At 39.0% G+C, this 25,014-nt stretch overlaps 2 protein-coding genes across 7 annotated transcripts; both read right to left on the reverse strand.

The window, feature by feature from the left end:
- Positions 1-748: 748 nt before the first annotated feature.
- LOC123870416 lies at positions 749-7,842 on the reverse strand. Of its 4 annotated transcripts, none has more exons than XM_045913712.1 (4): positions 7,674-7,842; positions 6,901-7,256; positions 4,692-4,786; positions 749-3,577 (listed from the first exon to the last, which is right to left on the reverse strand). In XM_045913712.1, the coding sequence occupies exons 3-4, from the start codon at positions 4,779-4,781 to the stop codon at positions 1,775-1,777; spliced, it is 1,893 nt and encodes a 630-aa protein (XP_045769668.1). In that variant the 5' UTR covers positions 4,782-4,786; positions 6,901-7,256; positions 7,674-7,842; the 3' UTR covers positions 749-1,774. The 4 variants fall into 4 exon arrangements, with proteins under 4 accessions (XP_045769668.1, XP_045769666.1, XP_045769669.1 ...); XM_045913710.1 differs by having other exon boundaries at positions 6,901-7,259; positions 7,674-7,836; XM_045913713.1 differs by lacking the exon at positions 7,674-7,842 and adding an exon at positions 7,540-7,647.
- A 4,770-nt stretch (positions 7,843-12,612) lies between these two features.
- Positions 12,613-24,034, reverse strand: LOC123870297 (mitochondrial proton/calcium exchanger protein). Of its 3 annotated transcripts, none has more exons than XM_045913532.1 (8): positions 23,870-24,034; positions 22,173-23,392; positions 21,365-21,635; positions 20,249-20,396; positions 19,399-19,549; positions 18,988-19,110; positions 14,544-14,717; positions 12,613-13,773 (listed from the first exon to the last, which is right to left on the reverse strand). In XM_045913532.1, the coding sequence occupies exons 1-8, from the start codon at positions 23,913-23,915 to the stop codon at positions 13,606-13,608; spliced, it is 2,301 nt and encodes a 766-aa protein (XP_045769488.1). In that variant the 5' UTR covers positions 23,916-24,034; the 3' UTR covers positions 12,613-13,605. The 3 variants fall into 3 exon arrangements, with proteins under 3 accessions (XP_045769488.1, XP_045769489.1, XP_045769487.1); XM_045913533.1 differs by lacking the exon at positions 18,988-19,110 and adding an exon at positions 19,132-19,254; XM_045913531.1 differs by lacking the exon at positions 18,988-19,110 and having other exon boundaries at positions 19,276-19,549; positions 23,870-24,032.
- Between the last annotated feature and the right edge of the window lie 980 nt (positions 24,035-25,014).

Raw genomic sequence — 25,014 nt, forward strand, 5'->3', positions numbered from 1 at the left:
AGTCCAGGTGCGCCCCAATCTCGATCGTCTTCAAAATTTTCGTAACAGAAAACATTTTTTTCTACCATATAAAAAATTTTGAAAGATTTCGATTGCCAGAAAACCAACGAAAAAAATATTATACTAACAAAAAATAAAATACCTGTTTTTAACTAGTTTCTCATATTAACAAATCGTTTAAACAACTTGGGACGATTTTATTGTAAGAATTATATTAGAATCGTCCAATGTGTTCGGTATGCAATGCTAACGCCTGTTTTCAGAATTCATGGATCTCAAATTATGGTGCTCATTCACACCACAACAAAATTTTAGAGTATTCGCATCCTTTTCTTACTAATGTAATATGAAAAGGACAGACCCAGTTTGACAGGTTTAAATTTAATTTAAGACTGTCAAACTTTGCGACTTTAGGTGCCAATCGTGCGGCTATTGTTTAAATTGGTAGAGTGCACTAAAATTTAGGGTCTTTAAATTTACAATTCATTTCCCGTCCTTTTCTAGCAATACCTACTAAAAAGGAAAAGATGCAGATACTCTAAATTTTAGAGAAAAACATCAGAATCGATACCAATTTCATTTTACATAGGACAATTTGTGCCATTTACGCTACGTCACGACTCTACCGATTCGGAAAATAGTTTCTACTGAGAAGAGCGGGCACTATATCCGCCAAACAATACATATATTTTGAAACGTGTAAATAACATTATCAACAAATACACTGGCCAAAAATCATGTTTTTTTCGTATAAAATATAAAATAAAAAAATAAAAGCGTCAGCATTTCATCGAACACGCCTACATCAATATAAAATCGCTACAAAGAAAACATTGAACTAAAATATTGATTTATTATATTCCATCCCTCAACATCTAAATATCGTACGATATGTTGGTACATAGCCTTCTCGTAGCTCGACTGTTCCATTCGCCATGTCAAGGGGTTCTAATATAACTATTATTTATTATTGCTAAAATTCCGAATTTTAATGACACTCGAAAAGCGCAAAGTCAGTAGACTCGTAACCTCGAGTGCATTAACAGCTGTCGAGTTTGAATCATTTGCGATTTTATATTGCATGCCCTCTTCTGTTACTCGCACGCGCGTGTGAGCGTAACAATAGAGAATCACTAAATATTACTTTTAAATATTTATGTCGAACAAGAATAGCTTCGATAGACGATATATACAGTGAACGGAATACAATCGTTCAGTAAAGGAAATAATCGATAGAGGCCACCTTGACACAATATTCACGTAACGAAGTTGTGGTTTCGTAATTACCAGTTCGGAAGGCCGATAGGTTTCCTTTGTGGATCGCTAGTCGATGGAGGAGGATGGGTCGCTAATACTATTTCGAGTTTCTGTGAATACTGCCTCAAAGTGGCCTCCGCTCGTGTAACTCGCCACTAGCACATGAATCTATCTGCTAAACGGTAAAATGTCGCACGCGGAACAAAACATCACCCGAAACGGTTCACCGAAACAATGTCGACGGCTGCGCTCACCGAGACATTCGATCCTCTGAAAGGACGTCAAAGAGCATTTTCTTGGTGAAAAATTTGTCAATTTTTTTTACATCAAATCATCTGGGAGCCATTCCGGACAAGGCACTATAGGTCAAAAATATTGCAACGCGTTCAACGTAAGGGAGTCGTTGCAGAATTAGCGACTTTGCAGAGGAAACATCTGAAGAACTAAAAAACTTAAGAATTACATAACGGGTTGATCAAACAAGAGCGAGTGTCGAATGTCTCGGCTCGCAGGCGGGTCAGCGCGTGAGCGGGCGGTCGAGCGCGGCGGCGCAGCAGTGCAGGAAGCGCGCGTGCGGGTGCGAGCACGGCGCGGCACAGCGGAGCGCGGCGCTGTGGCGGCGCTTGCGGTCCGCGCTCGGCGGCTCGTCCGCCTCGCTCGCCTCGCCGGCGTAGAGGCGGTGCGCCGTGCTGATGTCCTGCAGCAGCTCCTCCCACTCGCGCGACAGCTCGTCGGGCGGCGGCGCGGCCGCGCGCTCCGCCCCGCCGCCCACGCCCACACCTTCCGCGCAGCGACACGCGTGCTCGCTCCAGATGCTGCGGATGGCGCTCGGCCGCATCTTCTTGGCGCAGCCGCCACACTCGTCGCACTCCCATTGCGCGGCGCGGCGCTCCGTCTGCACGGCTGCATCCGTTTGGCGCACCGGAAAGCGTAACCGGAAGCCCGGGTCGTCGAGGTCGGGGCAACGCTGCGCGGGCGTCAGGTTGAGCCGCCCGTAGTCGATGCTGCGCGCCGCGCGGTACTCGAGGTAGCGCTCGCGCGTGCCCTCCAGGTACACGCCACCCGAATCGCTGCGCCGGAACTCGACGGGGTCGAGGTCGCCGCGGATGTCGAACGTGTCGCCGTCGGCGTAGCGCGCGGGCTCCGCCTCGGCCTCGCGGCGGATGGGGCGAAAGTGCGTGCGCGCCGCGGTGAGCGCGTCGTCGCGCTCGACGGGCGAGGCTCGGCGCGCAGGCGCGGCGGGCGGCGCGGGCGCGGGCTCGGCCCGACGGCGCGGCGGCACCTCGACGAAGCCGCTGCGGTCGCGGCTGTGGTTGATGGCGGTGAAGGAGCGCATGGTCTGCGCCACGGTGGACAGCGCGTCGTACAGCTCGTCGCCGTCGTACAGCGTGAAGGACTCGATCTCGCGCGGGCAGGGCGGCTCCGCGTCCTCGATGGTGAGCGGGCGCAGGCGCTCGGCGATGCGCGTGGGCGAGTCGGCGCGCTCGGCGGACCAGATGCTCTCGGCGAGCGACACGAGGCTGCACTTCTCGGCGGAGGGGTCGGCGAACAGGCGGTCGGAGGGCGAGGAGAGCAGGTCCTGGAAGTCGATGGGCAGGTCCTGGTAGTCGTCGTCGGGCGTGCTCTGGTCCTTGGCCCACAGCGCCTCGATGCTGCGGTCGAACTTGGCCTCGAACTTGGCGTAGAGCTCCTGCTCCACGGGCGAGCGCGCGCGCGGCGCCAGGTCGTCGGTGAGCACCCAGTCGGCGTCGAGGTCGAGGCTGTCGTCCCAGTCGGGCACGGCGCGCGCCTGCGTCAGCTCCTTGATCTCGTCCGTGAGCGTGTTCTCGCAGGTGCCGTAGCCCTCGTCCAGCGCGAGGGCGCGGATGAACTCCGTGACGGGGTCCTGGCTCTCCATGTCCCACGCCTCCTCGTGCGTCACCCACTCGGGCAGGTTCTCCTTGCTCTCCGAGGAGCGGCTGTAGCTATTGTAGCGCTTCCTGTTGCTCTTCTTCTGCCCGTGATACGAGTTCCGGCGCTCTTTACCCAATGAATACTTCTTGTTTTTGGAATTCCAATCCTTGGACATCAGCAGTTCACTTTGCATTTTGACTTTTGCTTGCGGGGCAGCCTTGCGACACCAGGCGGGTGGCGGCAGATAGTACTGCAATGGCGACTCTTCTCCTTTCTTCAGAGCCGGGAAAGCTGCGTAGTATCGACGCACAGCCTCTGTTTGTTCTAGAGAACAAGTGGGCATGCCTACGAGTGATGCGCCTTCTTGATCTTTGATATCTTGAAGTCTTATGCACAGCTGATCAACAATGTTGTCCAGATTAGACTCCTGGAAAACAAATGTCCAACTATAATTTTCCAATGCAATTATTTTAAGATTAATTGCAAAACAAAACAAATTCGATATCTCAAAAATACCATAATCTTTATGCATTTAATAATATGTGCACATAATTAAAATTTAAAATTGCATACATACAAATTACTAATTTCTAAATGAATTATGGAATAAATAATTATTTCTAGTGACAAAACAATCTTAATGAGACATACATAATTGTAAAATTATAAATATGCAAATAAACAGAGGCAGTGAGTAATATGAAACAATGGAACAAAAAGAGGAAGTATGCAAACCAAGGGGAACAGAAAATTCTTCAAATGCAGTCCACAGGCAACATGTGATACTTATAAATATATTAATTTGTCACTAATTTGGCGACCTTATAGTAATGAGAAGCCAATCTGAATCATATTAAATATTATTATATTATATATATATTAATTATTGTAGATAAATGTGTACATATACCACTATTAATTTGCTGACTTATTCAAACTAAGAGACCTATAGCAACTCGGGTATTGGAAAACATAAAAGCGGTTAAAAACAATGATCCTCAAAAATCTGACAAATTGCAGAACATATTCTACAACCAGGCACAATTGGATTGGATTAAACTCCACAATCCCAAAGTTCTTTCCAGAGACCTGCACTATATACCACGATCAGTAAGGCAATTGAAATTCACAAACACCAGAATTTCAATCATGAGGATGGCTTTAAGCTAGCAAATATGTGGAATCCAGTGCTAGAACTATGCAAAGCAGGACAGCATCATACAACACTCAAAGTTAATAATGATGTTGTGAGTGTATTTTGCTGGACAGCTTGTGAAGTTACAGCAAGAGGGTAGTTTGCAGCTGCCCATGCCCATATTCTCAGAGCAATGCAGTTCTGTTGTGACCATGACCCATCCAACGGGGTCAAAATATTGACAAATAAAGTCAGCAAATTAATTGTGGTATGTATCAGTGTAGTATCTACAATATAAAATGTCATAAAACCACAAAATAAGGTTAATATCATTAATCTGAATCATATTTATTCATGCTGCCTGTGAATTTAAGTTGTCAGTGCTAAAGTGCAATACTAGACCGACCTGTCTGTAAGGATTCTTAAAACTGTTAATCGTCTTCATTTTAACGTTCCCGCGGTTACCATCCCTTTCCTGAACAATTGGGCACTGCATATCCTCTTCACGGCACAGAAAATAGTAAATTAGACTTAATAACTTGGTTAATAAATTTCAACCATCAAAAAAGTACTACTGTACCTACTTTGAATAAATGATTTTGACTTTGATTTTGACTAATGGTACTGATTCTGAGCGCAACTAACTTTTAGAGTCTTTGCATCGTTTTCTTTGTAAGGTCAGACAAACCTAATTTAATTTAGAACTGTCAAACCTCGTGACTTTAGCTGCCAGTCGTTAACCTATTGATAAAATTTGTACAGAGCAAAATTTAGAGTCTTTAAACTTAAAATTCATTTTTCGCCCATTTTTAGCAATGTTTATAAAAAAGAGATGCAGATACTCTTAATTTAGTTAGAGAAAGACAACAGAATCTGCGCCAATATGTCAAAATAATCATTAATCTAGTTTATCACTAATGATCTTGGTTTGTTAACTACACTCATTAGACATCAAGAAGTGCCTATTATGTTTCAACAACAATTATTGTTTGATTAGTAAACTATGAAGTTGCTGGAATTCTATTTCACAATTAAATATTATATGTTAGTATGCATTTAATTTTGTTTTTATCACGAATAGTTAAAATAAATAAACTGTTTGTTGAAGTTATTTCATTATTCTAATATCCTTATCAGTTATCACACAGCTTTCATAAATATTAAACCTATCCAATAACATTTATAAAATATTGACTTGCTGTTATTTTACTTAACTATCAGCTGATATACTTAAATTATTCTTTATTTTTGCTATGTAACTATTTTATTTAAACACTATCATCTGCTTAAATTGTTATACCACGAGACCTAGATATTAATCTTGTGTCTGTCTGTCTGATTATTTTTTAGACAGATAAAACTTGTGCAATTATTTTTTAATGAGGCAAAATGTAATTGCTGTAACATGTAAAAAGTTTCTTAGTACTGACTAGTAAAGAATAGTGTATTATGAAATCACCTTATAACTATTCTATTACCAGATCTCAAAATGTCCACTGTAATGTGTATAAGAGATTTTGTATCAGCCTTTTGCCTTGAAGGGGGAACGTGGACCTTAGGTGATTTTATGGTCCATGTAACAAACCATCATACAAGAAATATTTTTTTTTAATTTTTTTAAATTTTCATGGTGGCTATTATGAAATCTTTATTTTTTTTTTTGTTATAGCAGCAATAGAACTACATAATCTGTGAAAATTTCAACTTTCTACCTATTATGGTTCACAAGATACAGCCCACTGACAGACAAATGGACAGTGGAGGCTTAGTAAGTATGGTAATAGGGTCCACAATTAGATACTTTATTTTTCGGGTTCCGTAAAAGGTGCCAGCAGATCCAATTACTAAGCTGTTGCTATCCATCCATCTGTTTGTCAGTGGGCTGTATCTCATTAACTATAATAAGTAGAAAGCTGAAAATTTCTGTGTGTATTGCTATTGCTACTATAACAAAAAAACCAAGATAGTTAATTTCAAAATGGCTGCTATGTACAATAAAAAGTACATAGTGTTATCTTGTATCATGGTATGGGACCTACCTCAAGAGCGGTCAGGTCACAATCAAAGAGTAAACTTATAGTTAGTGATTACAAATTCATGTTCATTTATTAATATCTAATGTAATTGACTGATATGTTGTTGCTAACTAATCAGCTGATATGTTTTAGTTAGTTATACACATTGAACCATATTGAGTCATGTTTATTAACTCACTTATCAATTATCATAGATTCATAGAGCATCGCATATGAATGTCTGACTTTATTAAGTATACTAGTTAGTAAATTACTTTGGCATGGCTTATTTAGGATTCTAGTTTATTTAGAATCCATTAAATGCAAATTATTGAAAAAGCTGTAACCTAGAAAGTTCACAATGATGCTCAAACAAGCAGTCTAACATAAGGCATCTCAGATTTTATCAATAATATTAAGGAGGTATGAAGTCACCCAAACTGTTTATCCTAGCAACTGATATAACTTGAGCATGACAAGGAGCTAAAAATAGCGCATAGTAAATGCTCATTTAACTTATATGTTCAGTGGACCTATGACACCTATTGTGTTTGAGACTAGCCTAGGTTAGTTGTAGCAATGATGTAGTACTCAGCTCACCTGTTTGAAGTTGGCAAGTATCAGAAGTCGCGTGAAGTTTGGTGCAGTTCCCGCGCCGTGGTGGGCCAGCAGGCAGGAGCCTGGCTCCCTCTCTTATGCTTACGCATCCTGCCCGGTAGAATATCTGTCGCTATCAAACACAATCATCATGCTCAGAAATCGAGTGTCCATTTTTCAATCGCCGGGGGCCGTGTGTTAATATCGATCCTTTATGATGCCACCTTACTAATACATTCTTGTTTCTTTGGCCTTTTCTTTGCTAGTGTTTTTTCGCTCCGTTTTCAGTTTGGCGGTCGCGTTAGTATTTGCTCATTGTCACTAGCTATTGACGAATGACGCACTTAGTGCACCCCTTACTGCTGCAACACAAAACGTTATTTATTTACTATGATGTCACGTGTTGTTTAGCTACGTCGGTCATTATGACTTGCAAGGGCACAAAGAATTGCATGGAAACCCATACCCGCCCCGCGCGCTACATGGGTCGATGGCGCCAAACCAACGTCGACCCAGCGAGGGTGAAATACGCCTCGCCATGCTTAGCTTAAACAGCAAACTCGAAATAATCTTCATCCGCAAACAAAGAGATTGCCGCGCAACTCGTGAATCTATTATTGTGTTGACACAGCCTAAACGTACCTTGTTAGAAACTACGATACAATTTCACAAGAACACGACAGGATTACATGATACACTTTCACTGAGGTTGCGCGATGCACTTCCGCGTGCGCATCATTAAAACTTCGCATAATATACGTAGTCTATGTACTTACCATTAGTAGTTTATATGGGGAAATTATCATGATAATTTCTATACACACACACCCCACATGAAAAAAAACATGGCAGCCGCAATGAGTGAGAGTCAAAAATTATAATTTTGCGCAACGCCGTCAAAAGATTGTAAAATGACGTCCAATGACGTCTGTTTAATGTTTATCGACCAATGACAATCCTTCGATTTTTAAATTTATCAAACATGGCGGACTCCAAGCCCGTGATTTTCATGATTACATTGATTATCTCCTGTGATTCGTCGAAATGTGTGTCTGAAAAGCTATTGGGCAAGAATATCGCAAAACAACCAATGGTGATCGGTAAGCTACAGATGTAAAAATACTTTCGCGCCGTATTTGTGCCGCCAATATTTAAAATAAATTACAAAATCGGATATCAAAATACATGAAGAGGGGAATGACAAAGTTAAATATTTACGATAAAACATATATGTGTTATAATCACGAGTTATGATTCCTCTATATTATAATTTGTGAGTACATTTTGAAAACAGGTATTCTTTTATTAAACGCGAGACAAAATACAACAATGTTTGAAGGGACTTTATACTTACTGAGAATTTTTGGGTTCAATAACTTCAATTTCCCCATTAAGGTTGATTGAGGTCAACGAATTTTTCATACCTACGCAATTCATGCATTTTTTACCAATTAAATACCAGAAATTCTAAAATATTATGCTAATAATGTGTAATATTCCCTCAAATTATTTCCTTTTGTCTTCGTAGGATTTCTAGTTTGAAATTCGGGTAAAATATAATATCCGGGTATCCGGTTGCCATGAATGTATTATTTATTTACAGTGTAGTAAAATTTGTGCTACGCGCCTTACCAGTAAGCCGACCGCATATTTTATCAAAATCTGTCTGCCAGAATACTGCCCAAGGAACCAAAAGCTTCTTTTGTTATAATCCGCTGAAACAGACAAATCTGTACTATGCAACATGCGATCCGCCCGCCCTCATGCTGCTAAGAATGCAAGAAAAGTCAACCAAGCAAGCAAAACTGTCTACCAGAAATCTTTGTCGCGCTCACTCGGCGAATAACAGAAGCGTACATACATCCTTTCCGACAAAATTCTGACGGTCTGTGGGAGTATTTTATAATAATAATAAATTGATAAAAGAGCGTGGTCCCGAAGGTTACGCGCCCCTTCGACGCGACAAAGTGGCATTTTTTTTAGATTGCAGCGCTGTTATTTTTAGCACTACTCCGTCGTAATAAGTCGCTATTTATTTAAACGTCTTTGTGGAGTGAGCCTTCTGTACGTGGAAGGAAGGTATTCTGTGTTAATACAAAGTCTCAAGTAGAGTACATTCCAGCGTGCGTCAGAATTTTTTCTGACATATAATTTCTGGCAGACGGCAGACGTGTTCTGGAGTGGAGACCGCGTACCGGTAAGCGCAGTGAGGGACGACCTCCTGCCCGCTGGACCGATGACTTGAAGGTAGCAGGGAGCGGGTCTATGAGGAAGGCGGAGGACCGTGTTTGGTGGCGCGCTCTTGGAAAGGCCTATGTCCAGCTGTGGACGCATACAGGCCGATGAAATGGAATGGAATACAATTTCTGATAGTATGCGGTCTGCCTTAAAATATTATTTCTTATACCCCTTTGGATCCTTATACCTTAATATTAATTAGGGTGAGGAAAAGCAACAAATAAAACACAAAATTGTAACCTGTATTATCTTAAAACTTTAGTACAGTCCGTTAGAACATTCTATTTATTGAATGAAAAATAATCCATAGGTATATCGCTTTCAATTGTTTAAAAAGCACAGAAGAAAATATATACACAGTACCTACATACATACTATTTCAACTGCATTATATGCAAAAAAAAATTAATTTATTAATTTTTACTCATAAATAGCTAGTTAATCTTAATACGATTTTACGTTCAATTTGTAAATTATGTAAAATATTTTCAAAAATCATTTCCTATAAAGACTTTTATAGGTCGAAATGTCGTATCGATTAGTTGAACGTGACGACAAATCGTTTCGTTTATTTAATTTTAGACCGAGGCCAGGCAAGGAACTTTAACAAAGACTTTGTAAGTATACAGAATTGACGTTCAGACTAGAAAAAGAAAAACGTTAATTCTGAATGTGTATAATATTTTAAATCGTGATTAGTGTGGCTAATTCTGTTGAACACAATCTCTATAGTCTTACTTTTAATTCCGTGGAATTAATTCTGACGTTTCTTAATGTTACCAGAGATAAAACAGTTCCCACAAATGAATTTAACAAATTCTAATAAAATATTTTTAAAATAGGCTATGGCTTCTAAGAATTTAATTTACAAGGGCGTAAGTTTGTATTAAATTATTATTTAATAAAACACTATTTCAGTTTCAAGTGGTACACTTTATTAAATACCAATGTCAGAACAGTTAATGTTGGAGAAAAAAAAACATCAACGGGTCAGATCAAGGCAACCAGATGCTTGTAACAAACCTTTTAAAGAAATTCCTAATGCTAAGGTACAACTCATGACCGTTTACGTTGACAGGGATTTGGGGTAATATGTGGAAAAGCCGTGGTAACCTTGTTTTTCATACAAATATCCCACCCCATGTCCAAAATGACATCTGTCAGAATTCCACCGAATTTAAAATAAGAATATAAACTAGGACTTCGTCTGTGATGGCGTTTGCTGGCGCGCGTGCTGTGCTTGTTTGGAGTGTTTTTTTTTTTGTTAAGAGTGGCTGGTTTTTGTGTTAGTTGGTGTTTTTTGGTGGTGGAACTGACTGGGAAGCGCTCTAAAGGGGCGCCGCGCGTATGTCGGCGGGCGCCGGCGCAGACGGAGTCCATACTTGTATAAATTCAATAACTTGAAAATATCACAAACTTGACATTGGCTAATCAGAGTAAAGAAAAAAAAAGAATATAAACTAAATGACAGGTCTGATAATGTATTGCTTTCCCTTTCAAAATGCTCTCATGATAACAAAACTCTCACATATAAAAAATATTATTTGTCCATCTATTCGGTGCCTTTGCGCACCATTCTTTCTGATCTAATTTCATCCCTTTTAAAAACCATTTTTGTTTTCTTTGCAAAATTAGTAATTATAGTCGTAACCCAGAATTTTAATAAATATTTGTTATTTTAGAGCTTATACTATAGTGAGTGGTAAGTACTCATAATTATTATGAATAAACAGCTTTATTTATTCATAGTAATGTATATTTGGAATATATAATGAAAATGGACACAAATTTTAAAAGATAACACGAGAAATAATAGTATAGGAGACAGTGTTTTTTGATAATCAAAAATAATGATCATCTTTTAATGAACACTTTTTAAAAATAAATGATCTTTTTTTATAACGTGACCGGCCATTTTTCCAGCCAAATCTTAGGTTAGGTTAGATTACAACACGCGACCGTCATTGAAAAAGATGATCAATCATTCAAAAAGATGATGGTTTTGCAAAAATAAACAGATCGTTTAGATATATGCCGTTACATATGTAGTACCTACACGTAAATAATTTTGTGCTAATATTTTAAAATTAAAATAATCTAAAGCCACATTCACACTAAACAATCCAAAGGCTTACTTATTAAAAAAATCTTGGGATCTTGGGCGATTTTGTGATAGGCACAGAATCCGAAATATGGTAATAGAAATGGCATCTTATATACTGAGAGAGCATGTCGCTGTGATTTTGAACAACTGCCTCATACAAAAATAATTCAGAGGAAGGATATATTTCTAGCATCCAAAGCATCGTAAAGTGTAAAGCTATGCTAACAAGATTGTTTTTACAATAACCCTCACTGATGACTCAATACATATCTATGCAGCGATAATATCACACTCCTATACCTATTCTGAAATCTATGGTCATCCTACTAACATTGAAAATGCGAAAGTGTGTTTGGTTTGTCCCTCAATCACGTCGCAACCGAGCAATGGATCAACGTGATTTTTTGCATGGATATAGTTAAAAATCTGTAGAGTGACATTGTGTACTTTTTATCCTTGATAACTAAAGAGTTCCCACGGGGTTTTAAAACCTAAGACTACGCGGACAAAGTCGTGCGCAGCATGTATAATCTGTTCATTAAAACTACTCGGTACACTCGTAGGTGCTAATATTATTTTGCTTTTATTTTATTATTTTTTAACTGTGTTTGTTAAATAATTGTTTGTTAACTACGAGTATTTTATATTATGGTTATTGTAATACAATACGAATGTAAATAATAGACACAAGTTAGGTAGGAAAGAGAATTTAAATATGAGTATGTAGATATCAAATTCTCCTGCGGGTGTACACACCACGCGGCGAACTTTGAAGTCGCGGAGGCGCCCGTATTTAAGCGAACAGACTCTAGTAAAGCTATAAAGTTTCGGATATACCACCGAAGGACGATCACAGAAATGCATCTAAATAATAACAATAAATCTCTGAACCAACAAAAAATAAACATAAATAATGAACAGATTTAAATATAAATTTGTACGGTGTGGAATTATATATCTTTTCGTAAGTATAATATACACAAAGTGATTAAGATTAGGTGTACATACTCTCATATTTTAATACAAAAATGCTTATTGTCACAAGGTAACACATTAAACAATTGCTTTCATCAAACATCATCGTAAGAAATCGGATGCACCCTCGTAATGTTTTTAAAGCAGCATTATAAATTACCTAAAAGGTATTTGACTATTTTTTGACGTGACAACGTCTTATAATTCGATAGAGCCGGCTGCACGCACGAAAAACATGACTCATGCGGCGTTACCTCGCTCTGAGGCGTTCCATGTAAGGCTTGAAGTGCAAGCGAGTGCGCGGAACGAGCGACAAAGAAGCACAATCGGCCTTTGTTGTCACGTTCAACTATCGTCAGTAAACCGACTTTACAGACATGAGACAACCAATTTTTTTTTTATTGTTAAAAAAAGCCCATACCTTTGGCCAGCTAAAAATGATATAAAACGAATCATTTTGCTTTTATATACTACAGTGTGAGGATGGCAATCACTTTTCGCTCTCTCGTTACTGGCTAAAGAACCACAAACTCATCCAATCACATTGATTGATGGAGCTTTTCCGCAATCGACTAGCAGTAAAAAAAAAACGCTAGATGGCCTAACTAGTAGAATATAATGAGGTCAAAGAAATCACATGATCACGACTTATCATCATACATACTCGGAATCATATAGGCTTACTCCTTCTACTATCATCTCTTCTGAGAGAGAGAGAGATAAGAGTAACACAGATAGAGACGCTTAACATAAACTTTAGGACGTAGCGCTATGCGAGCTAAATTGCACTTTATTACGTCGTGATAAGAGTCCCTAATTATTTGGACGTCTTTGCAGAGTCTTTTCGTCCGTATCTGGTAAGTATTAGTTTTCTGTTGTAAGAGTCCAGTACGATACGTTTTGGACTTGTATAATTAAAACTAGCCCTGAGTAAAAAAGTAGCAAATTAGTGGTTATTTTGCCAGTGGAAAAAAAAAAAACCGTGGTTCGACTGCTGTAAAATCACATCTGTAACGTGTCGATAGCAATCACCTCTGATTGGTTGACGCTCGCTCACTATTGACTACAATACATTGTTGCGACAAGAACACCATAAATTCAACTAATCACAACTATTGTGATTGTAATAATGATTGATGCAGATTTTCCGGAATCGGCCTACAGGTGTCATCAAGGAAATACAAGATTTCAGCTTCTATATTTAGTATTTATTACCTACAATGATTAAAAAAAATAGTCAAATACCCCCAATAAACGACATCCTAGCAAAGTCACCACAAACTGGCTGATAAGCGTAACCTAACCGACAGTCATATTTACATAATTCACTAGAAAAAAAAAAAAACAATCACTGTGTCGAAATACACTAATTTCTAGTAATTCTAGTGGTTTTAGTGGCTCTCTGGTCGTTTGGGTGTTTCCTGCTTGGTGACGATGTCTTCGCTCTTGGTAACGATGTCTTCGCTCTTGGGAATGCTGCTCCGCTGTTCTCCAAACTTCTCCACTGCCTTCTTCATTTCTCTACGCTTCTGCGCTTCTCGGATCAGATCGAATAGACTCTGAAAGTATTTCAAATTATTGTTAAAACAGACATCGTAACTAGACAAGTGTAAATTAAAAATTTATAACACCCCCGACAATCCAAAGTATCTGAGTTTTCCAAAACATCATTTTCAAATAAATAATTATGTATTTAGGCAACGTCCATCTTGACAGCTTGACATTTGTCTATTGACATAATATTATGATCCTAACGGTTATCTAACCTTCTTTTCTGAAAAGAGCTGATAACTCTTAAACGGCTGAACCAATTTTTTTAGATTATAGCTAAGAACACTCTCGATCAAGCCACCTTTCAAACAAAAAAAAACTAAATTAAAATCGGTTCATTCGTTTAGGCGCTACGATGCCACAGACAGACACACAGATACACACGTCAAACTTATAACACCCCTCTTTTTGGGTCGGGAGTTAAAAAGGAATTTCTGTGGTGGTCATTGATGTAGTAGATACTCAAATTGCTACCTTTGGCAATTTGTGTTGAGATCAGCCATCTTAATCTTGTATATACTATATGTGTAAAAAAGCCCAGTCAAGTGTGAGTCGGACTCGCACACAAAGGGTTCCGTACCAACATACAAGAAAGAACCTTTTTTTGGAATGGAACCACATTGTCTTCACAATCAGACGTCTTGTTCTTTGGCAGCTTTGTCTAACGTCTGCTGTACCTTGGACTTTTCTTCCAGAAAGCCTTCTTTCTCGAACATCTATGTCATTCTAGAAGATTCAGCAATACATACGTCATTCTAGAAGATTCGTCAATACATACCTTGCCGTCAGAATCAGCCTTGTCCTGTTCCTTGGCGGCACTGGCAGCCTTCGCCAGCGCTTTCTGTATCTTGGACTCCACTTCTAGGATTTCCTCCTTGTCCAGGAGTTCAATCAGCTCAGCCATCTGCTTCTCTGACAGGTTCACATGTTCGTTGCCTACTATTTCTAGCATCTGGAACCGAAATAATTTTTAATTATAATATTTAAATGGATTTCTGACAGGTTGCAGCCTAGTATCGTACTATCACTTTTATAAGTCGGCATAACGCAGAGTAAAACAGAATATACAATACACCAATGAAATACACACCTTATTGCTTGACGTTACGATTTTAAACGCAAGAACAACAGAGATCGTGCTATCTCGCTCATATTCACGCGTATTAAACATAGCGGGTTAGCAACAACCAATAGGCGACAAACGCGCGTTATGATTGACAGAGATATTTTCGTGCCATACAAAAATAAGATTTCTACGCAGGTACATCGGTAAATGTTATTGGAATTGTTTGTTTGAGATTGACTTTTGGCGATGATATAGGTAGGTATCACCTAGAGACTGATAAAGGAGACTTTATATCTCAGGAAAAGGTTAAAACCAAAATTTATGTTAAAGGAGAATCCGAATCGTGAGGCCAAAAAATGCCCAGTTTTGAGTATAATATATTCGTAAGTAGTTTTAATAAGATAATCGATACAATATAAGACATGAATGTTTAAGTTGGATAAGATAAGAAAGATCTAGATTAGATTTTTAATGTTCTAGATTTACAATTACTATAAGATTCAATCCAAATTCACTGTCCATCAAAACCATCATCCAGCCTGCCCAATACACCTGTTGGCTTCATCTGGAACCTTCTGTAGACTCTTAATGGAATGCATCTGTCAATTCAACCAACTTACCTTCAATAAATCATCAATCTTCAACTGCCCATTAAAATCATCATCCAGCCTTCCCAATACACCTGTATAAGCTTCAGCTTGGCTTCATCCGGAACCTTCTGTAAACTCTTAATGGAATGCATCTGTCAATTCATTCAACTTACCATGGCCATCAAAATCATCATCCAACCTGCCTAATACATCCTGTATAAGCTTGAGCTTAGCTTCATCTGGAACCTTCTGTAGACTCTTAATGGAATGCATGTGTCAATTCAACCAACTTATCTTCAATAAATCATCAATCTTCAACTGCCCATCAAAATCATCATCCAGCCTGCCCAATACACCTGTATAAGCTTCAGCTTGGCTTCATCCGGAACCTTTTGTACTCTTAATGGAATGCATCTGTCAATTCAACCAACTTACCTTCAATACATCATCAATCTTCAACTGCCCATCAAAATCATCATCCAACCTGCCTAATACATCCTGTATTCGCTTCAGCGTGGCTTCATCCGAAACCTTCTGTACTCTTAATGGAATGCATCTGTCAATTCAACCAACTTACCTTCAATACATCATCAATCTTCAACTGCCCATCAAAATCATCATCCAACCTGCCTAATACATCCTGTATTCGCTTCAGCGTGGCTTCATCCGGAACCTTCTGTACTCTTAATGGAATGCATCTGTCAATTCAACCAACTTACCTTCAATACATCATCAATCTTCAACTGCCCATCAAAATCATCATCCAGCCTGCCCAACACATCCTGTATTAGCTTCAGCTTGGCTTCATCCGGAACCTTCTGTAGACTCTTAATGGAATGCATCTGTCAATTCACCCGACTTACCTTCAATACATCATCAATCTTCAACTGCCCATCAAAATCATCATCCAACCTGCCTAATACATCCTGTATTCGCTTCAGCGTGGCTTCATCCGGAACCTTCTGTACTCTTAATGGAATGCATCTGTCAATTCAACCAACTTACCTTCAATACATCATCAATCTTCAACTGCCCATCAAAATCATCATCCAGCCTGCCCAACACATCCTGTATTAGCTTCAGCTTGGCTTCATCCGGAACCTTCTGTAGACTCTTAATGGAATGCATCTGTCAATTCACCCGACTTACCTTCAATACATCATCAATCTTCAACTGCCCATCAAAATCATCATCCAGCCTGCCCAATACACCTGTATAAGCTTCAGCTTGGCTTCATCCGGAACCTTTTGTACTCTTAATGGAATGCATCTGTCAATTCAACCAACTTACCTTCAATACATCATCAATCTTCAACTGCCCATCAAAATCATCATCCAGCCTGCCCAATACACCTGTATAAGCTTCAGCTTGGCTTCATCCGGAACCTTTTGTACTCTTAATGGAATGCATCTGTCAATTCAACCAACTTACCTTCAATACATCATCAATCTTCAACTGCCCATCAAACGCATCATCCAACCTTCCCAACACATCTTGTATTAGCTTCAGCTTGGCTTCATCCGGGACCTTCTGTAGACTCTTAATGGAATGCATCTGTCAATTCATTCGACTTACCTTCAATACATCATCAATCTTCAACTGCCCATCAAAATCATCATCCAGCCTGCCTAATACATCCTGTATTCGCTTCAGCGTGGCTTCATCCGGAACCTTCTGTACTCTTAATGGAATGCATCTGTCAATTCAACCAACTTACCTTCAATACATCATCAATCTTCAACTGCCCATCAAAATCATCATCCAGCCTTCCCAACACATCCTGTATAAGCTTCAGCTTGGCTTCATCCGGAACCTTCTCTAGACTCTTAATGTAATGCATCTGTCAAGTCACCCGACTTACCTTCAATACATCATCAATCTTCAACTGCCCATCAAAATCATCATCCAGCCTGCCTAATACATCCTGTATTCGCTTCAGCGGGGCTTCATCCGGAACCTTCTGTACTCTTAATGGAATGCATCTGTCAATTCAACCAACTTACCTTCAATACATCATCAATCTTCAACTGCCCATCAAAATCATCATCCAGCCTTCCCAACACATCCTGTATAAGCTTCAGCTTGGCTTCATCCGGAACCTTCTCTAGACTCTTAATGTAATGCATCTGTCAAGTCACCCGACTTACCTTCAATACATCATCAATCTTCAACTGCCCATCAAAATCATCATCCAGCCTGCCTAATACATCCTGTATTCGCTTCAGCGGGGCTTCATCCGGAACCTTCTGTACTCTTAATGGAATGCATCTGTCAATTTAACCAACTTACCTTCAATACATCATCAATCTTCAACTGCCCATCAAAATCATCATCCAGCCTGCCTAATACATCCTGTATTCGCTTCAGCGTGGCTTCATCCGGAACCTTCTGTACTCTTAATGGAATGCATCTGTCAATTTAACCAACTTACCTTCAATACATCATCAATCTTCAACTGCCCATCAAAATCATCATCCAGCCTGCCTAATACATCCTGTATTCGCTTCAGCGTGGCTTCATCCGGAACCTTCTGTACTCTTAATGGAATGCATCTGTCAATTTAACCAACTTACCTTCAATACATCATCAATCTTCAACTGCCCATCAAAATCATCATCCAGCCTGCCTAATACATCCTGTATTCGCTTCAGCGTGGCTTCATCCGGAACCTTCTGTACTCTTAATGGAATGCATCTGTCAATTTAACCAACTTACCTTCAATACATCATCAATCTTCAACTGCCCATCAAAATCATCATCCAGCCTGCCTAATACATCCTGTATTCGCTTCAGCGTGGCTTCATCCGGAACCTTCTGTACTCTTAATGGAATGCATCTGTCAATTTAACCAACTTACCTTCAATACATCATCAATCTTCAACTGCCCATCAAAATCATCATCCAGCCTGCCTAATACATCCTGTATTCGCTTCAGCGTGGCTTCATCCGGAACCTTCTGTACTCTTAATGGAATGCATCTGTCAATTCAACCAACTTACCTTCAATACATCATCAATCTTCAACTGCCCATCAAAATCATCATCCAGCCTTCCCAACACATCCTGTATAAGCTTCAGCTTGGCTTCATCCGGAACCTTCTGTACTCTTAATGGAATGCATCTGTCAATTTAACCAACTTACCTTCAATACATCATCAATCTTCAACTGCCCATCAAAATCATCATCCAGCCTGCCTAATACATCCTGTATTCGCTTCAGCGTGGCTTCATCCGGAACCTTCTGTACTCTTAATGGAATGCATCTGTCAATTCAACCAACTTACCTTCAATACATCATCAATCTTCAACTGCCCATCAAAATCATCATCCAGCCTTCCCAACACATCCTGTATAAGCTTCAGCTTGGCTTCATCCGGAACCTTCTGTACTCTTAATGGAATGCATCTGTCAATTTAACCAACTTACCTTCAATACATCATCAATCTTCAACTGCCCATCAAAATCATCCAGCCTTCCCAACACATCTTGTATAAGCTTCAGCTTGGCTTCATCTGGAACCTTCTGTAGACTCTTAATGGAATGCATCTGTCAATTCAACCAACTTACCTTCAATACATCATCAATCTTCAACTGCCCATCAAAATCATCATCCAACCTTCCCAACACATCCTGTATAAGCTTCAGCTTGGCTTCATCCGGGACCTTCTGTAGACTCTTAATGGAATGCATCTGTCAATTCAACCAACTTACCTTCAATACATCATCAATCTTCAACTGCCCATCAAAATCATCATCCAACCTTCCCAACACATCTTGTATTAGCTTCAGTTTGGCTTCATCCGGGACCTTCTGTAGACTCTTAATGGAATGCATCTGTCAATTCAACCAACTTACCTTCAATACATCATCAATCTTCAACTGCCCATCAAAATCATCATCCAACCTTCCCAACACATCTTGTATTAGCTTCAGCTTGGCTTCATCCGGGACCTTCTGTAGACTCTTAATGGAATGCATCAGTTCATCAATTTGTATGAGTTGCTCTTTTGCCTTCTCTGGCTCGGACTTGGTTTGCTCAAGCGTTGTCTTTAACGCTTCTTCTTTCTTCTCCAATTCGATGAGGACCGCGTCTAGCTTGCTTATCATGTTGTTTACTGCTCGGTATAATCTGTGTAAAAATAAGTCAATTTGTATAGTCAATAAGCTAATAAGTGTCTATCTATACTAATAAATAAAATTGGAGTGTCTGTCTGTAATTTCGAAATAACTACCACATATTAAGGTCATATGGTTATTTGAACGATACCATAACTGAATCACACGTTTTTAAAATTTTTGTCTGTCTGTCTGTCTGTCTGTTTGAAAAGGCTAATCTTCGGAACGGCTGAACCGATTTTAACGGGATTTTCACATACAAGTAGAGGATTGACCAGGATGTAACATAGGCTACTTTTTTAACCGACTTTCAAGAAGGGAGTTGTGTTTTTCTACCTATGTACACCAAAATCTCCGAGATTTCTGAACCGATTTGTGTCATTTCTTTTTTAATCGATAGAGGAACTTTGCGACATTGTTTCATAAAAAATTTGGATTCCAACTCCTCAATCCTGATGCTGCAGGGGATCTGACCAATCCACGCGGGCGAAGCTGCGACATTATATGTCTATATAATGGACTAAGTCTGAGATTTATAGAACATAATTTGATTTGGCTGCGACTTAAGACAAAGTTTTTAATTTGTCTTTGATTGCAAAGAACAAAGTCTAAGTGCTCTCTATAGATTTCAGCCTTTCACTTAAGTTACAAATAAGCGTGACCTAAGCGTAAGTTTAGGTCACACAGTGTTACAAAGGAAGTTCCTCCATACCTCCTAGCACCCTTAGTGAGTTTGAGGTCAGCCTGTTTAGTCTTGACAATCTCGTCCATCTCCTTCACATCCTCGCTGTAGTCCAGCAGCTCACTCTTCAGCTCCTGGATACTCTCCTTCTCCAGGAGGAGAGACTTCTTCTGTATAGCTGCAGAGAAATGATTAAGGTAACATCACTACCCATATTATAAACTAGCGATCCGCCCCGGCTTCGCACGGGTGGACACTACCACGAAAAATCCTATCTATTTTCCGGGATAAAATATAGCCTATACGGATTCGGAAGAATCCCTCTAAGTAATGGTAAAAGAAATTTTGAAATCGGTCCAGTAGTTTTTGAGCCCATTCAATACAAACATACAAAAATACAAAGGTTTCCTCTTTATAATATTATTAGTATAGATAAATGTGAAAGTGTGTTTGTTTGTTGGTTAGTCCTTCAATCACATTGCAACAGAGCAACGACGGATCGACGTGATTTTTTGCGTGGGTATGGTATAAGACCTGGACAGTGACATGGGCTGCTTATCCCAGAAATCAAAGAGTTTCCATAGCATTTTTAAAGCCCTAAATCCACGCAGACGAAGTCGCGGGCATTAGCAAGAACAGAATCCATACTAATATTATAAATGCAAAAATGTGTCTGTCTGCCAGATTCATGCAACACTAAAACTATGATAGTGCATGTGTGCGGGGTGTCCCCCATTGCACAACTCACCTCATACCCCAATTGCTATCTCAACCTGTTGCATACTATAGAATATATAGAGTAATTAATAATTCTATAGAATTATTGTTCCATTAATTCTATAGAATTCCATTAAAATAAGATACTACTTTATTAGTTATAACTAATAAAGTAGTATCTTATTTTCCTTATACAATTTTGTATTCCCAATGAAAAGCCAACCAGCAATATATGATACCTGAATACATTATAATAACGTTTCTCAATAGATTAGAATATAAATAGGCGATTTCTACGTAAATATTGTCATTACTATTTATAGAATAGCACATTATTTCAGAAAACAGAGTGAAATGAACTTTTAATACAAACATTGAACTGCCTTGGCCTTGTTACAAAAAAAAAAACTGAATCAGTGCCAACTTTACCTAATTTCTCTAAAGCATCCTCAATCACTTCAATATCTTTGCCAGACAGGCCTTCTTCGGTCTTTGGCTTAACAGCGTCCACTGCAATAACCGGTGCAGGGTCCACCATTACCGGGGTGCTGAGGTCATCAAGAATTGGAGCCTTATCCTTGAGTTCTTCTTTCTCCCGTTTCTTGGCCTCAAGCATCTCTTTCTCTCTTTCCGCCTCTTGTAGTTCTTTCCTTTCTTCTTTAATCTTCTGTTCTTCAAGTTTGATGGTATCCAGTTTAGTCTGAAAAATATAGATATAATTGCAGTTAGTTTCAGGTAAAAGAATACTGGACAACAGATGTATGAGAGCATAATACTGTTCTCTCATACTCTCCGGTATTGGAATCTGAATATCCAGAATCGGAAAGTTGATGAATGGACCAATCCTGAACTAGCATGGATACCTCTGCATCAATATAATCTGTCAATAAATCACCTACTGCACAGTTATAATTTCAGCAGTCTTTTTTGTATAAAACAAACTATCTGAGTGTTTGTATTGTTTCTCCATCTATATATTTATTTTTTTGTATGCATAAAAAAGATGCTAAGATTATTATAAGATTATTATATATATGATAGGAGATACAATGAAAAAAGGTTAATTAAAGATCAATAGTGATCCAAATATTGTGCAACTCAATAAATGTTACGTAGATCTGCAATTCCTAACATTATAGATCATCATCATTATCACCTGAACTGGTCCACTACTGAGCATACAAGGGTTATAGATTTCATTAACTTGAAATAATATTACATCATCAAAAACAATTACCTTGAAATCAACTTTGCCCTCTTTCTCACCAATTGCAGCACTTGTCTGGGTAGCAACTTGTTCCGGCAACGCCAAAATTGTGGCCTTCAGCTTGTACGTTGTGGGTACATGCTCAGGAACCATCAATGCTCTTGATAACAGGAGTAGGGATTGTGGTACCTTCTCGTTCAATGACAAATCCAACCAGTTCCTCAATTCTTTTCGTAACCTCTCCTCTGATACTCCATAAGCTCTCATGCCCCTGGCTTTGCAAGCTTGCTGTAACTCGCTGAAATTCAAACTGTCCACACCTTCCTTTGCAATCATCTTGTCGTCCGCGGCTAACGATCGCAACTTCATCCTCAAATGAAATCTCAACATAGCACTAGTACCAATCGTGGAAACATTCAAAACTTTACACAATGCAACCAAATGTGGTCGTTGAAGCGAATCTAAGGTAATCTCATCTTCAAATAGTTTGGAAAACTTCATTATTTCCTCACTTGTTGCCACATCACCCGACGTTCTTATCTTATTAAAGAAACCTGTAAACTCTTTAGCTAGCTCAGAATGTCTGTTACTAGCTTGTGGAGCCATCTGATCTAACGTTTCCTGAAAGAATTTTGCCATCTCCAATTTCACCTTCAAATGCTGTTTAAGCTTGGCTTCTGTTTGACTCCGACTCTCAAAAGTAGATGGTAACATATTCGGGAACAGTTTAATGAAAACCGGTAGAGCGAACTCCAAGAACGGTACAACTATGAACACAATAAATGGCACCATTCTGAACAAATCACCGATCGTAGTGACCAACAATCGATGCTCCCTGCGTGTTAAGGAATGACCTTTTAGAATCTTAAATAATAATGAGGCAGATATTCTGACTTCAATAAACAGTAGTCTGAAGCCATGGTAATAGTGACGCAATTCCCCCATAATTCTTTCTTTTAAACTCTTCTTAACTTCTTCCTTTTTCGGCAGGTTTTCCTTCTCCTCCATACCTTTTTTAACAGTTTCAACTGTCGCTTCTACCTTAGAAGATGGCTTCAAGGGCTCCTTCTCATAGTACACCTTACTAGTAGATATTGTTCGTACATAAGGATGATAAAACACTCTTGTATTGAAAGGTTTCTGACTAATATCATACTGCAATCCGATGGGTTGAGTTGTGTAATAAGATAATGACCTTGAGAGTGTTAAGTATGGAAAGTTTTGATACTGTCTTGTCTCCCATTGTAAAGCTAAAAAAAAACATGGCTTTAATCTTTAAGATTATAATATATAAACAATAATTCGCCTATAAAATCACAGAAATCTAAGTAGGTAGGTAAATATTTTATCAATTCTTAGCTACAACTACTATTAACTTATATACATCGATGCTTATAAGTATTCAGAAAGTACATATTGCAATAATTCATACCGACTTTAATCTTTCAGTTTATAATAGGGACATGATCGACAAGTGAAGTTGGCAGAAAAAATTATCCTAGGTAAGTGCATCCAACAATTTTTATTCAAACAAGAATATATTTATGGAAGGAATATCAAATGAGACCTAATAATATAACTGAGATACAGTTTTTCATTAGTAAGAAGTAACTAATTATAAACTAAATACATTGATGAAGTCATTGTATTCAATCGAATGTTATGAAAGGTTAGGGCGATATAAAATTCTGTTTATTTTATGAAGTTAGTGATGGTCTGGTACTTACTCGATTTTTTTAAACACCGACAATGATTTAAAATTATTCTGTTCATTTTTCGTCTTTTAAGGGCTTAGTAAATTGAAATTATCAAACTAAAAACAAAATCAACCTTTAGGCACCATGACAATCTAGAAGGATATATAAATAAATAATAATATAGTATATCTTATTTATTTTGCAAATAAGGCTGAGCACAGACGTCAAGATTTCCAACCCGATACGTCATTCGACTAATAAAATCGCTTCCCGCCACATAAGCTTGGATCTTTTAAACTACGCAACGGATAATAAAGTAAAATAACTAAAGTGATTAAAAAGGATGGTTTATAGGTATAATTTAATATTGTTTTGTTAAATTGCGATAATTGTTCAAAATGTCGAAAGAAATAAGGCCGAGTGCTTTCATCAAGAATAAACTAATAATATGTAGGTAAAGTTCTATATGCTCTGAAGTGCGGTCTCCTGGATGAGAGGTTGCCGTATAACATACAAGTACACACCGGTGCCGGTACTCGAGCGCGATGGAGTCCGGTTCTATTAAGAGTGACCGCTCCATCATCACGGACAGGACTATTCTAGCGAATAAGTCTGACATCGTGGTGGTGGACCGGGCACAGTCGAGGGTGTTTTTGGTGGACATCACCATTCCATATGACGAGAACCTTGTGAGAGCTGAGACAGAGAAAAACGTAAGTATTATCCCAATCGTTATATCTGTGAATAGGTTGATCCCAGTCTGACTTGCTTATTATTTCAGGCGACTGGGCTGCATGAGGTTCCGTTACAGTTTGCTCGCAGCTAGGATGCAAAAAGCCCTGTTGCTGAAATCGACTAGGATTGTCCGCCGATTTCTCAACCTGTCGCCCTGACCCCCGGCCGTTTGGTCTCCCCTGCCGGGAAGTAATCCTCCGCCTGGTACAATTAATATATATGTATGTAGTTATGTAATGTGTATGTGTAAGTTTATTTATTTTTATGTATGTAACTAATTAGTGTATTACTAATATTATTTCTTTTCCGCTTTGTATTTATTTTTTACAGAGGTGTGAGAGCAAAAAAATATACGGATAGTAATAGAAAGAGAGAATATTAATTTATATTGAAGTTTGTTTGTAAAGGATAAACTCAAAAACAGTCAAACGATTTTAGAA

The sequence above is a fragment of the Maniola jurtina genome, chromosome 12 (assembly GCF_905333055.1).
Source record: "Maniola jurtina chromosome 12, ilManJurt1.1, whole genome shotgun sequence".
NCBI classification, from domain to species: Eukaryota; Metazoa; Arthropoda; class Insecta; order Lepidoptera; family Nymphalidae; genus Maniola; species Maniola jurtina.